This window comes from Tasmannia lanceolata, unplaced genomic scaffold (genome assembly GCF_043159265.1).
Source record: "Tasmannia lanceolata isolate RefF3 unplaced genomic scaffold, GAP_Taslan_0.1 ptg000023l, whole genome shotgun sequence".
In the NCBI taxonomy this organism is placed as follows: Eukaryota; Viridiplantae; Streptophyta; class Magnoliopsida; order Canellales; family Winteraceae; genus Tasmannia; species Tasmannia lanceolata.
Genome location: NW_027518700.1, coordinates 8,072,853 through 8,086,275, shown reverse-complemented (window position 1 = coordinate 8,086,275; position 13,423 = coordinate 8,072,853). Strand labels below are relative to the sequence as shown.

General features: G+C 38.8%; 1 protein-coding gene across 1 annotated transcript in view; it reads right to left on the bottom strand.

Annotated features, from left to right (window-relative positions):
- Positions 1 to 3,585: 3,585 nt before the first annotated feature.
- Positions 3,586 to 13,423, bottom strand: part of LOC143856719 (pentatricopeptide (PPR) repeat-containing protein / CBS domain-containing protein) — a 40,317-nt gene continuing 30,479 nt past the window's right edge. The window contains exons 8-12 of the mRNA XM_077366996.1: positions 9,701 to 9,933; positions 7,368 to 7,445; positions 4,250 to 4,318; positions 3,942 to 4,118; positions 3,586 to 3,868 (exon numbers count right to left, since the gene is read on the bottom strand). Of these exons, the coding sequence (XP_077223111.1) occupies positions 3,614 to 3,868; positions 3,942 to 4,118; positions 4,250 to 4,318; positions 7,368 to 7,445; positions 9,701 to 9,933 (812 nt within the window). The 3' untranslated portion in view covers positions 3,586 to 3,613. The remainder of the gene's footprint in view (positions 3,869 to 3,941; positions 4,119 to 4,249; positions 4,319 to 7,367; positions 7,446 to 9,700; positions 9,934 to 13,423) is intronic.

The window sequence follows — 13,423 nt, the reverse complement described above, 5'->3', positions numbered from 1 at the left end:
GGAAAGTGAAGCTACACCGCCGGCTTAAAATACAATGGGCCCACATTGTTTTGGTGATCCAAACCATTCATTTGATTGGCCCTCACATAGATAGGGTGTCCACCAAAAATCAGCTCCATAAGATCATCCCAACCCTTCAAACTGTGGAGGCAAAAATGGACAAATTTGTGAAGGTTTTTACCCGTTCATTTTTGCCTCCACAAATCCTAGGGTTGGGATGATCTTATGGAGCTGATTTTTGGTGGACACCCTATCTATGTGAGGGCCAATCAAATGAATTCTTTGGATCACCAAAACAATGTGGGCCCATTGTATTTTAAGCCGGTGGTGTAGCTAAGTTAGCTACACCGGCGGTGTAGCTTCACTTTCCTCATATATATATATATATAGAGAGAGAGAGAGAGAGAGAGAGAGAGAGAATGGTTTCTACACACAAGTGTAGATAAGTAGGGAACACACTCCCTTGAAAATACATTGAAGAGAAGCGGAAAAATAACTAAAGGGGCATAATATCAAGAGAGCTTCTAATCCAGGGGAAGATCCTGAAAACATCAATATCTAATATATATTTTTCCAAAGAAATCTTCAATGCAGATGGATAAAAGATCCTTTGGAAGGCTTTGCTTGGGGATGTCTTTTCCTTTGATCGGGCAGTCATGCTTGGAGAGGAAATCAGCACCTCTATTCGCTTCTCTCCATGTATGGGATATGATCCAGTTCTGAAAAGATCCTAGTTCAGATTTTATCTGGAGCAGTATGTGTTTTTTCTTCCAATGCAGGGAATGAGGCCTCTAATGGTGTTAACTGCAAGGAGGGAATCAGATTCGATCCAAAGATTTGTTATGTTTTTTTTCCCTTGCCAGCTTAATACCATAGAATATTGCATCAATTTCTAGTTCTTGGATTGTAGCAGCAACAGTGTTAATGGAGAAGGCAGTTAAGGGCTCTCCAGAGTTATCTCTCAGCAACCCTCCAATAGCAGCAAGGTCTCCTATCAAAGCAGCATCATAATTTAGTTTACACCAGCCTGTTTCTGGAGGGGACCAATGACAGTATTTTGGACCAATGACATTCACAAAAAGAGGGAGCTGAAGGTTCTGACAGAGGGAATAGGTTCTGGAGGAAGGGAGGTCGTTTAGACCCAGATGAATGCACCTTGATCTGATAATAAGGAGAATTTCATTGAGGACTGATTTCTTGTGCTGGAATTTTTGTTCATGAATTCTCCTGTTTCGTTCTGTCCAAATGTGATAGATGGAGGCATTGAAAGCAATCCGGAGACCAGTTGCTGATTGGGTTTTTCCCCTGGTGGTTTGCCTGATCCATTCTTCTTCCAATTGTAAAGAATGAAGGGGTTTCCTCTTATAGCTGAATCTCCATAGAACGAATCTCCAAATCCAAGCTAAGTAGGCACATTTAAAGAACAAATGGTTTGTGTCTTCCCTTTCAACCAAACATAATGGGCAGTGAATGTCTCTGGAGGGCCCCTGGAAGGACAGCTTATCTCTAGTACTTAGCTTGTTAAGGATGGCTTGCCATCCTACAAAGCTGTGCTTCGGAATATGGCCATGGTACCAGATACTTTTGAACCAAGGAACTCTAGGATGGTGGTTACGAAGGGATTCCCAAGCAGTTTTAATGGTGAAAGACCCATCAGGATTGGGCTTCCAGATAGCATGATTTCCTGAACCAGGAGTATGAATTACCTTTTCAAGCAGAGGAAGGAACCCAGGAAGGCAGTTTATGATATCTCTATTCCAATTTCCTTCTGTGAATATTTCATCGATATGGACGTTATTGGGTGAAGCTCTGAAGATCCTTCTTCCTAGATAGAGATCACGGAGGGGGCCATCTGGGTGCCAATGTTGGGTCCAAAAGTCAATCCCGACTCCATCATCGATTGTGTAGCAGATAAGATTTTTTGCTTTCTCTCTAGAACTTAAAGACAATTCGAGCTCCCCAAGACATTTTTTGAGGAGGCTTGAGAGTCCAGAAAAATGCTTGCAATTGAGATCAAGAGAAGTTATTTCTTGTGTAAAAAATCAACTTGTGCTCCTGTGAACAGCCGTATCTTATGGAAAAGACTGCATATTGTTGCTTTCGAAACTGGCAAAAGGTCAGTTTTATGAGATGGATGTGCATTTTCCCCGTGAAAGAAAATGGACTACCAAAAATAAAAGTGGGCCCACCTGTACATTGATTCAAACCATTTATCTGCTAGGTCTTGCTATGGATGTGTCATGAACCAATATCCATTCACATTGGACTATTATAAACCTTTAGTTTGTCCTTATAAATTGGGTGCTTAGAAAATATGTGTCGAAAAACTTAAAGTTCATCAGGAAAATTTTCACCAACTAGAGGCTTTTAGAATTGCCTAATCAGAGTAGATTTTTGTGTTCGGTCCATTCATAGTAGGGCCTACTGGATGAATGGCTTGGATCATTCATCCGATTTGGGAACTATCATGAATGACTACTCATGGATAATCCAATGGCTTGCTCAGTTGTGGATTTGTACCATTACAAGTTGAAAGATTACTACATGGGCTGTTAAGCTCTATTTCCTACTAGACTATGGACCCTAGTTTTTATATGTGATCTGATCCGTTGATCTGAACGGCAACTGTACGGCCAAATAATGTTGAAAACACCTTGTTCGCATGATCCTATGCCCTTGATCCAAAAAGCCCTTTTTAAGGTTTTATCAAGAAAAGCTAAGCCATTGATTTGAGGGGCCACATCAATTGATGATGGCCATTCTACTTGTGCGCATTGCATAATTATTAATTAACCATAAAATCAGGTAAGGCTTCCTTAAGGTTCGTTTCAGATAGTGCACTGAAGAATGCATAAATACACCTCTTCGTCCCTCTATCGCATTCTCAGATAGCATGTGATAATGACAAAGAAAATGTTCTTCAATGCTACAACCTTTGATAATAAAGGTCACATACACCATAGTGAGTTAAAAAAACCAAAGACATTCACTGGACTTTCTGAGAGAGATCGACATACCCCAAAGAACAGCCAAGTCCCCAACGTTTCAAACATGATGCTTCTTTTATCCAGCTAAACAAGAAAGACAACTGGAATAATCACTTTCTTGTGAGAGGAATCCTAGATCAAACCATAGTTACCAGGGTAGGAAACGAATTTGGGAAACGAAATGTGAAACAGAAACACGAAACGCATGAAAAAAATATAGGGGAAACGATAAATGAGAAAACGATAGAAAATCATAAAAAAAAACACACATGAAACACAAGGAAAACACGGAATATGTAGTTTTGTATATTTAAATTTTGTTCTATTTGAATTTTTCTTATTTTTATTTTTATTTTTATTACTATATATGCATTTTTTTTCTTTTTTAATATTAATTTTTAATTTTTTTTTTCCAAAATGATTTTCGTAAGTTCGACACATATTTCACATGCATTTTCTACGAGTGTTGCATAAATTTATCACGCGTTTCATAAGGGGGAAACGAGTTTCCCACCCGGGATAAACTTGTTTTAGGGGAAACGGGTTTCCCACCCCCAAGGAGTTTCCGGCAGCTATGGATCAAACCCATATCCGAAAATTTATAGAGAAGTAAATTCATATTTCAATTATGTAAATGTTCTGTACAAATGTTCATCCACCTCTGATACAGGAATAGCAAGTTTATACAATTGTTCAAGTGTAAAAACCCCAACAGGTTTTGAACTTGAACTGTAAATAGATTCATAAACATTGCTAGACTTTACAACTATAATCATTTTGTATCTCTTCTCAAGAAGCAATTCAATGACTCGGCCAGTAGACGTCATTGTTGTAATGCAAGGAGGAGGACCCTTCATCATTCTTGAAAGAGGTTCATTCAACTGGTAAAGACAATAAGAAATGTCATCACAAGGTAAGTGAATAATGAGTTCATGGAATTGGAACAGGACAAACCTGATGGCAGTCTTCACGATGCACTAGTCCAACACAGCTGCCCCAATCATCTACAACAGGCACAACAGCATCCTTGTAGAATCGCCTCACAACTTTCTTCAACTCCACGTTATCTTGCAGAGGGTTTGTTTCTTCAAATGGCATCATATACTTCTCAATTGGGTCACCCAATGATACCTAAATCGGTAAGGGGTAGTAAGAAAATTATGAGAACCAAAACAAAATGAAAAAAGATCAATTAATTGATAAGAGATAGTAACGGAAATTCTTGGAATAAAAAACGAACAAGACACAAAAAGAAGTAATACCTGAGGAAGAAGGTAAGGACTAAAAATAGAAGCAGTGAATCCTGACAAAGCCTCCACGCGCACAGCAACCTACAGCACAAATACCGATATATATTATAATCATTTAGTTCCAATTTAAGATTTTCTATAAATTCAAAGACAAGCAATGGGATGTGACATAATTAAACATGTCACAAGCAAAAAAAATAGCATCAAGAAGAAATGACTAATCTAATAAAAAGAAATCATTTTGACGAGTATAACAGCCAACTGGAATCATTTGAGGTTCTTTATTTGGAATGGGATCTGGTTGCGACTTAAAATAAAAAGAACTTTTGTTAATTATGTAATTTCAGACAGATACCGCACAGCTCAGCTGTTTTTTTACCTAGGACAAAAAGTAATTACTATTTTCCTCTCGGCTAAGGCGCATGACTCCTCATTATGCTAGATATTACATGAGCACGCTATAGAAAATCTGCTGACTAGACTAGGGTGCTCTTAAAAGTCATGTCAACCAATAACCTACATGGCCTATCATGGAAATCAAAACGTTACTCCCTGGTCAACAGACAGTTCAGTATATATTAGCTGGCTATGGTGACAGTATATCAACTGCGCAGCTCAACTGTGTTGGTCTAGGCTGCCTGTGTTGTCATAGGCGCAAGTGAAGCCGCTAGCATTCATTTATTTCCTGGATTGCTCAAACTTTTATCTAAGATGAGTACGGTTAATTCAAGTTAGTACTAGTTGAATCAGTTGTTACCGAAACTCTCCATAGTATTTCTGAACTTGCAATAGGCCAAGGAGATTTCTTTTTGAATGATAAGTGGACCGAGGAGATTCCACTAATGCGATCGCTTGGGCAAAGAACCGAAATTGTGGACCATGGCGCATTTCAAACAAAATTGATGAAATCAAGGACCTAATCAGTGTCATACGACCTCAGTTGGAACACAGGAGATCCGTGAATTCAATGGCAGACGCTCCGGCAAAGGTGGGAGTGGATCTTAATGTTTACGAGGATTGTAACGGGTGAACACACAGGGGACGCACCTTGAGAACTTTCAACTCTGTAAATTTTGCTTTTGCTTGTTGGTGGGGTATCTACCCTGCTATGGCTTGTTGCGGTTTGCTTTCTGGGGGCTGCTTGTCCCTCTTTGTAAACTTCGATGATTGAATAAAATTTAATTATCTTTCAAAAAAAAAAAGTAGACCAAGGAGAGTTAAAACCGTTGGGACCCAGGTAGAACTCACACTTAAAAGGAAGCTGCTAAAGAGAGGGTGCCCAAGTCGTTATAAGCTCATTCACATCTATTCACTTTTCCGATGTGGGATCTTTGTTTTTACATGGAACCCCGTAACAATCTCCCCCATGCGAAAGCCACGAGGGCAATCTCCCCCTCCACGCGGCGGCAACATGGGAACTACGAGATCTTCCCCGAAGGATTTTTCTCCATCCTCGAGGGTACACCAGTTTTACCGAGATCTTCCCTGAGATATTTTCTCCATCGTTTAGGGCACATAGGAGTTACCACGCCTCGGCTTTGATACCACTTGTTGGAACCCGGGTAGAACTCATCCTTAAAAGCTAGCCGTTAAGGGGAGGATGCCCAAGTCCATATAAGCCCATCCACATCGATTCACTTTTCTGATGTGGGATCATTTCTTTTGTGTGGACCCCCCAACAAAAAACAGTGAAAGAATGATACCTCTCGTATCTCTTGCCCGAAGGCATATTTCAGTAGCATTCCAATATAGAAGATCTCGGAGAATCATTATTTCCAGGGAATAGAAGTTTCCAAGACATCCCAAGGGCACATTTTGAGCCAACATAAGTATACATAAAAATCAATCTCTCAATTTCTAGCAGATCCATTGTCCTTTTTTTTTGGTAGGTAAGCTGCGATCAAACCTGTGACCTCAAGGTTGAGAAACAAAGCCTCAATCATTGAGCTACAGGCCCAACCCCTAGATCCATTGTCTTATCACAAACTGGTAGATGATCTATAAATCTAGAGATGACTCACTAAGACAATGCTCATGCAGTAAACATTATAAGTTTGTTTCTACTCCTTGTTCTATTTTTTCTCTTCCCTTAATCTTGTAAGGAACAACATTTATGTTGTTTTTCTTCCAGAAGACCCCCCTAATCTCGTTATTTTTTACTGTATGGTTTTCAAATTTCTTTTTTATCAAGAATTTGGTCGAAATGACAAACATTTCAACACATTTTGACCAAACTTTGTAGTATTTCCTTAGCTTTTTCATGGTTCCGGTGACTTCACTGAAACAACACAATTTTTCGACCAAAATCTTGTACTCACGAATCCTCATGGACAACGTGTAGGTCACAACCGAAATCAAAATATTTTGGCTGAAACAAAATGTTTCGGTCGAAATTTAAAACCATGACTGCAACAATAATTAGCAAATTTGATATATGACACCCAGCTATGGACATGAGCACAAATATTGATATGGTAAGAAATGTAGGACATGTTCATAAGAAACAAATATATGAGTACATATCAAATAGTTACATAGTGTAAACTGTAAAGTATGACCTAATAAAACTAATTGATTTGTAGCAGTGCATATAATAGTTAGGCACCTAGATATATCACCCAGACACAAGCATGGTGCTAGCAAAGGTGGGAGATTTTACACAGGGATCTGAATCACATAGCATTGGGCACAAATTTGACTAGATTTCTTCCCTCCAATATTCTATAAAACTAAAAGCATTAGCCACCTTGGATGCTTGTGCTCTTGCTTCGTAAAATGTAAGTCCATTTTTCTTACCATTTAGTTCTTTCAAAGAAGTTTGGTAGTATATACCAAGAGGAAGACTATACAGAAAATTTCTTCATGCGGCAACATACAAAATTCTATTTGTGCCACATTTTTTTAATGGGTATTTGTGCTACAAATTTTTGTTCCACAAAACAGGTCATGGGTTATCGGTTGTACAACATTTGAACAATTTAATCGTAGTTGACTATCAATACCATCAAATCAAGAAATTTACATCTAGACTGAACATAATTCTAATAAGTAGAAGGTACAGAAATTTATCTACTGTTATTTTATTTATTTGAAAGAATTAAAGGTCAGGAATCAGACACTTATTACATACCTTTCCTCCTCTTCTTTCCCAAGAAATCCCTTTCCATCTAGTAATGATATTTGAAAGAATTTGCTTGGCTAGATCAACCTGTGAAAGCAATCAACACAATATCAAAAACTAAAAGTTTTACTATCTTTTTTCTAATCAAATATATGGGAAAATTATTAGGAAAAACGAAAGAAAAAATACATAGTGGGATTTTCTTCTCGTAAAATAGGCAAGGATTCCAACAGCTACAATAATCCTAATAACATCCTCCTTCTTTGTGCTTTGTCATAGTCCTAATACCATCACCACTTTCCTTGTCATTGAAGTGACAGCCTTGACCGTTGCTTGGGTAAAATGACTTCCTTCTTTTCGCTTTGTCTCATTCTTCGACCTTTGGGAGGGTTGGAAGCCTCCAACTGAGGGTTTGTTGAAATTAAATTTCGATGGTTCTAGTATGGGTAGTATAGGAGTTCTTAGAAATTTGGGGGGGGTGGCGCTTGTGGGCTTTTTTAGGGCCCATTGGGATTGCGGATGCTAGTAAAGCGGAGGTAGGAGCTGTGCACCAGGGGATAAAAAGCTTGGCAAGGGAGGACCTAAATAGGGTTTTGGTAGAGGGTGATTCTCTTAATACCATTCGGTGGCTTACTGGTTCTCTTGTCCCCTCTTGGAGATTCGCCCACCTCTTTGACGAGATTCAGGATAAATAAAAGGCTCGTCAATCATTTTCTTGCATGTTAGAAGATCAGCTAATAGCATTGTAGATTGCCTAGCTAGGGAAGGAGTAGACAAGTATGGCTTGGGGTTGTTTGATTTCTTGTCCCCATGATATTTACATCTCTTTGTATGTTTTGTTATTTTTATGTCCATTTTTATATTCCCTTGTACCTTTGGAGATGACTTCCTTTGACATCTTTTTGGAATGAAATTTTCCACCATTCAAAAAAAAAAAAAAAAATCCTCCTTAGCTAAAGAGTCCACTACATAGTGGGATTTTCTATACAAATGAGAGAAGGAAATATCCCTTCCTCTATAGATATCTAAGATTGTATCCACTATATGGGCTAATAGCAACTGTCCTAGAATGCAATGAAGTGCCTTAGGGGCCACAGTTTTAAATTTCAACCGAAATCAACACGAAACAATTGAAATATTCTTGTTTCCATCTCCACCGAAACCGAAATGACTGAAATGCATAAACCAAAATCGTAAGTATAATCGTGAATACTATATCTATATGTATTACATAATTATATTTATATGAATTGCATGCCAATGCTGTAGATGTATTACGTATAAATATTTATATAAATTACATGTGAACTTTGGGATGTACTAGATTACCAGACATGTGTGACAATGCATGTCACGAGGTATTCGATGTTTTTAAACAACTATGGATGGTTTTCATGCTTATGTGATGGTTTCTAAGTGTGTATTTGTGCTTATTCTTGGATCTTCAAATTCTATGAATTGCATATGTTTCTATATGTTCCCGTGATAGAGAAAACGGTTCCTACACATATGTGTAGATAAGTTATCTACACACTAGCTTAAAATACAGTGGGGGCCACATTATTTGGGTGATCCAAACCATTCATTTTTAAGGCCCTCACATAGATAGGGTGTCCACAAAAAATCAGATCCATAGGATCATCCTAACCATTCGAACTGTGGAGGCAAAAAATGGACTAATTTTTGAAGGTTTAAAGACATCCATTTTACCTCCACAAATCGTAGGGTTGGGATGATCCTATGGATCTGATTTTTTGTAGACACCCTATCTATGTGAGGGCCTTTAAAATGGATGGCTTGGATCACCCAAACAATGTGGGCCCCCACTGTATTTTAAGCTAGTGTGTAGAGAACTCTCTACACATATGTGTAGGAACCGTTTGCTCTCCCGTGATATTATAGGATTTTGGTAGAAATTTTTTTTCACATTTGAATTTTAAGATTTTCGTAGAAATTTGCAGCCAAAACCAAAATGTTTCCATTTCCATGGCGACTGAAACCAAACCGAAATTTAAAACCTTGTTAGGGACAACATTTGATGATTGGCCTTTCACCCACAATATCCCTTCCAACTTGGCTTGGAACAATTGATGGTTGAGCATGCCTCAGCTTCATTTTGAATCCTCCATATCAATCTATCCCAATAAGGCAATCACAATATCCTATCTTTCATTTCTAGAAACACCACCAATCCCCACCAGCTACAGATTTCCCAATAAGTACCCATGAAATTCAGCTTAGTGACCAAATGTCGATGGAGAGTCAACATTGTCAAGTCAGATTTATTGGTGGGGATTAGGTTTAGAGTAGGCCAAGGGGAGAAGATAATGTTTCAAAATTACCTGACCGCTGTTTACAGCTGCCTCCATGAGAAGCTCATCAGCTTCTGCTTGAACTACAGCTGAAATGTTCCCAACTGAATCTGGCAACATGCGAACATGCAGCATTTCGACCATAAAAAATTCTCCTTTAGCAGCAAATGCCCTCATCATTGACAGATAGAGATGAGGCTTTGGCCGCAAGTGTGAATTTTCAGCAGTCCTCTTTAATATCTCCCCAAATACACATAGAGCGCCTGTGAAATAAATAAATATTTAGCAGCAACATTTTCAATGTCAAATAGTTGAAAGTTGAAAAAAAATACCTACCAAAAATTGTAATACTTTGAGAATATCTCAAATGGGGGTTAGTCAAAATGAGAAGAACACCATGGGTTCTTTCCTGCCGGAGCCGGAAGCGATGTTGACGGAAAAAGAGGCCAAAAAAAGGTAAAATCCGGCTACCTCAGGAGAGCCAGAAAGATCCGTTGGAACCCAAATTCAAATTTGCTTCTAACCTAGAGGTAGTTGAGACCTCCCTAGCTAGTGCCTTAAGACCAATGCTGACGGATTTGGAGGCTAGTCGAATCGCCAAGCAAGGCACATTTAATGATCCAACACCTGACGGCTTGCCAATGGAGACCTTAAACCGAGAGGGGTTAAATCAGGAAAAAAAAACCATATAAAAACTTTAAAGGAGATTATTTTTCAAAAAGATCTGCTCTGAAATCCGGACATCGTGGCAGAAAGGACTTCAAACTGGGTAGAGCCTCAAAATACAAATCTTAGCTACAAAAATAATTTTTGGAGGGCGAACAACTAAGAAGCTGAGAGGCGACAGTTGGATGGGATAGGTGTCAATATTAATTGGAAAACGAAAAGCTTTCGTGGTGGAAAAGGCTCATCCATGCACGGCTTTAATAAGCTCGCGAGTCATCATTACAAGCCCTCTTTCCTATAGGCTAGAAAAGGCGGTACCTTCCCCTATAAGAAGAAGCTAGAGGGCCGTCGTTTAAACAAAAGAGAGGAAAAAAAGCAACAGTTTGAATCCAGTTTCCTCAAGATGTTGGAAAGCTCTGAGAGTCCTGGAGACTCTTCGTCTTCTGAAGAGGAGGGAAGAATAGAAGACAAAGGCAAAGGGAAGGCTATAATAGACGAGGGTATGGGAACTGGTGAAGAAAATCAGTTTAAAAAAGAAAGGCAAGAGATAAAGAGGTCGTCTGAAGGATCCCCAACCAAAAGTGAGATAGCAATGACGTACATGAAAGTTCAATGGAAAAAGTTTAAAAAGGAGGAAAGAGAAAATAACGAAGAGTTCTTCCAACTAACAGGTAAGAGATCTGTCAAAGATGTGTGCATCCCGCAATATAAACTGCCATACTTTCAGAAACGCCTGGAAGAACGAAAGCAAAGGAAGATGCGTATGGAGGCTGCTGCGGTGGAAAGCCAGAAAGGGTAAAAAAGGAGGAGGGCAAAGTTATACCTGATGAGGAGTTTAAGACGTCGAGAGAATCGATGGAGGTGGAGCTTAGCGGGAAAATCAAATCCTGCATTGGTAGGGATGAACAACATTCAGTGGAGACCAAAAATGATGTCTCGGAGGAGGAGGAGAAAGTTCTGTTGGAGAAAGAAGAGGACTCAGTGGAGGAAGAGAAGACTGCGACGGATGAAGAGGAGAAGGCATATTCTGATGAGTTTGAAGAGATGACAAAGATGGGGGATCACCTGGGAATAGGGTACGAGGAGAATGTGGATGGGACAAAAAAATGTTCCTTGAAATAGAGAAGCGGGATGCAGAGGAGAAAAAAGGAAGAACCCCTGGGAGAGGCAAAAGAGAGCTTAAAGCTCTCAGGAAGTGAAGGGCTTTGGTCTTTGTAAAGACTTTGGGTAGGGTCTTTATGGGATTGTATTAGTATGTTTTGGAATGGAATCTCTTAAGTTTTGATGGTTGAAATCTTAGGAGATTGTGTTATTTTGGGAAATTTTTGGTAAAAACTCTTTGGGCAAAGGATTGGACATAGTTTGTTTTGGAATTCCTCGACACATGTGAGGTCATCGGAAAAGGATGAGGGTCTTTGCTTCGACCCAACGAAATAGAGACAGATGTGGAAGGTATTTCTTCAAGATCTTCGAGAAAGATCGCCAAAGTTTGTGGGAGGCTATTAAGCTTTGAAGGTGTTTTATTCAAGATCTTCGAGGATGATCGCAAAAGTTCTTTTGGAATTCTACTATGAGTGCTCGATTCAAGATCTTCGAGGAAGATCGCAGTTTATTAAGAAGTCTTAGGTTTTTTATTTTGGAGGGGGAATGTAAATGGGATAGCATTTTGATAGTTTCTTCTTACCTTTTAAGCCTCTGGAGTTCTCTCCTTGGCCATCATACGATGTATCCATGGGGGACTCCTGGTCCCTTCTTCATGTAAATTTCGTATGAAATATATATATATATATATATATATATATATGAGAAAACATTTGCTACACACTTGTGTAGGTAAGTTACCTACACACTAGCTTAAAATACAGTGGGGGCCCACATTGTTTGGGTGATCCAAACCATTCAATTGAATGGTCCTCACATAGATAGGGTGTCCACAAAAAATCAGATCCATAGGATCATCCCAACCATTCAAACTATGGAGGCAAAAAATGGATTAATTTGTGAAGGTTTATACACGTCCATTTTACCTCCGCAAATCGTAGGGTTGGGATGATCCTATGGATCTGATTTTTTGTGGACACCCTATCTCTGTGAGGACCATTCAAATGAATGGTTTGGATCACCCAAACAATGTGGGCCCCACTGTATTTTAAGCTAGTGTGTAGGTAACTTACCTATACAAGTGTGTAGGAAATGTTTTCTATATATATATATATATATATATAGACACACACACACACACACACATACAGAGAGAGAGAGAGAGGTGTTGCTAAGCTATAGCTTATCTCTAGCTTAGATAAGCTTATCTAAGCTATAGCTTAGGAACACTTTCCTATATATATATATATATATATATATATATATATATATATATATATATATATATATATATATATATATATATAAGAAAGTTTTTCTAGTCGGCCGACTAGAGAACCTTCTCTTGTCTGCCGACCAAAAAACACAATGGTCCTACATTATTTGGATAATCCAAAACATTCATTTGATAGGCCCTAGCATAGATAGGGTGTGCCCAAAAAATCAGCTGCATAGGATCATCCTAACCTTTTGATTTGTAGAGGTTAAAAATGGACAGATTTGTGGAGTTTATAAGCGTCCATTTTAACCTCCATAAATCGAAGGGTTAGGATGATCCTATGGAGATAATTTTTTAGGCACATCCTATCTATGTCAGGGCGCATCAAATGAATGCTTTGGATCATCAAAACAACATGGGCTCACTGTGTTTTTAACCTCCACTGTCCATTTTTAACCTCCACAAATCGAAGGGCTAGGATGATCCTATGGAGCTGATTTTTTGGGCACACCCTATCTATGCCAGGGCCCATCAAATGAATGCTTTGGATCATCCAAACAACATGGGCCCACTATGTTTTTGGTCGGCGGACTAGAGAAGGTTCTCTAGTCGGCCGACTAGAAAAACTTTCCTCATATATATATATATATATATATATATATATATATATATATATATATATATAGAGGAAAAGGATTGTACGCTCGACCGTACCTAAGGTTAGGTACGGTAGAGTGCCAAATCACATGGGTCCCACATTTTTTTGG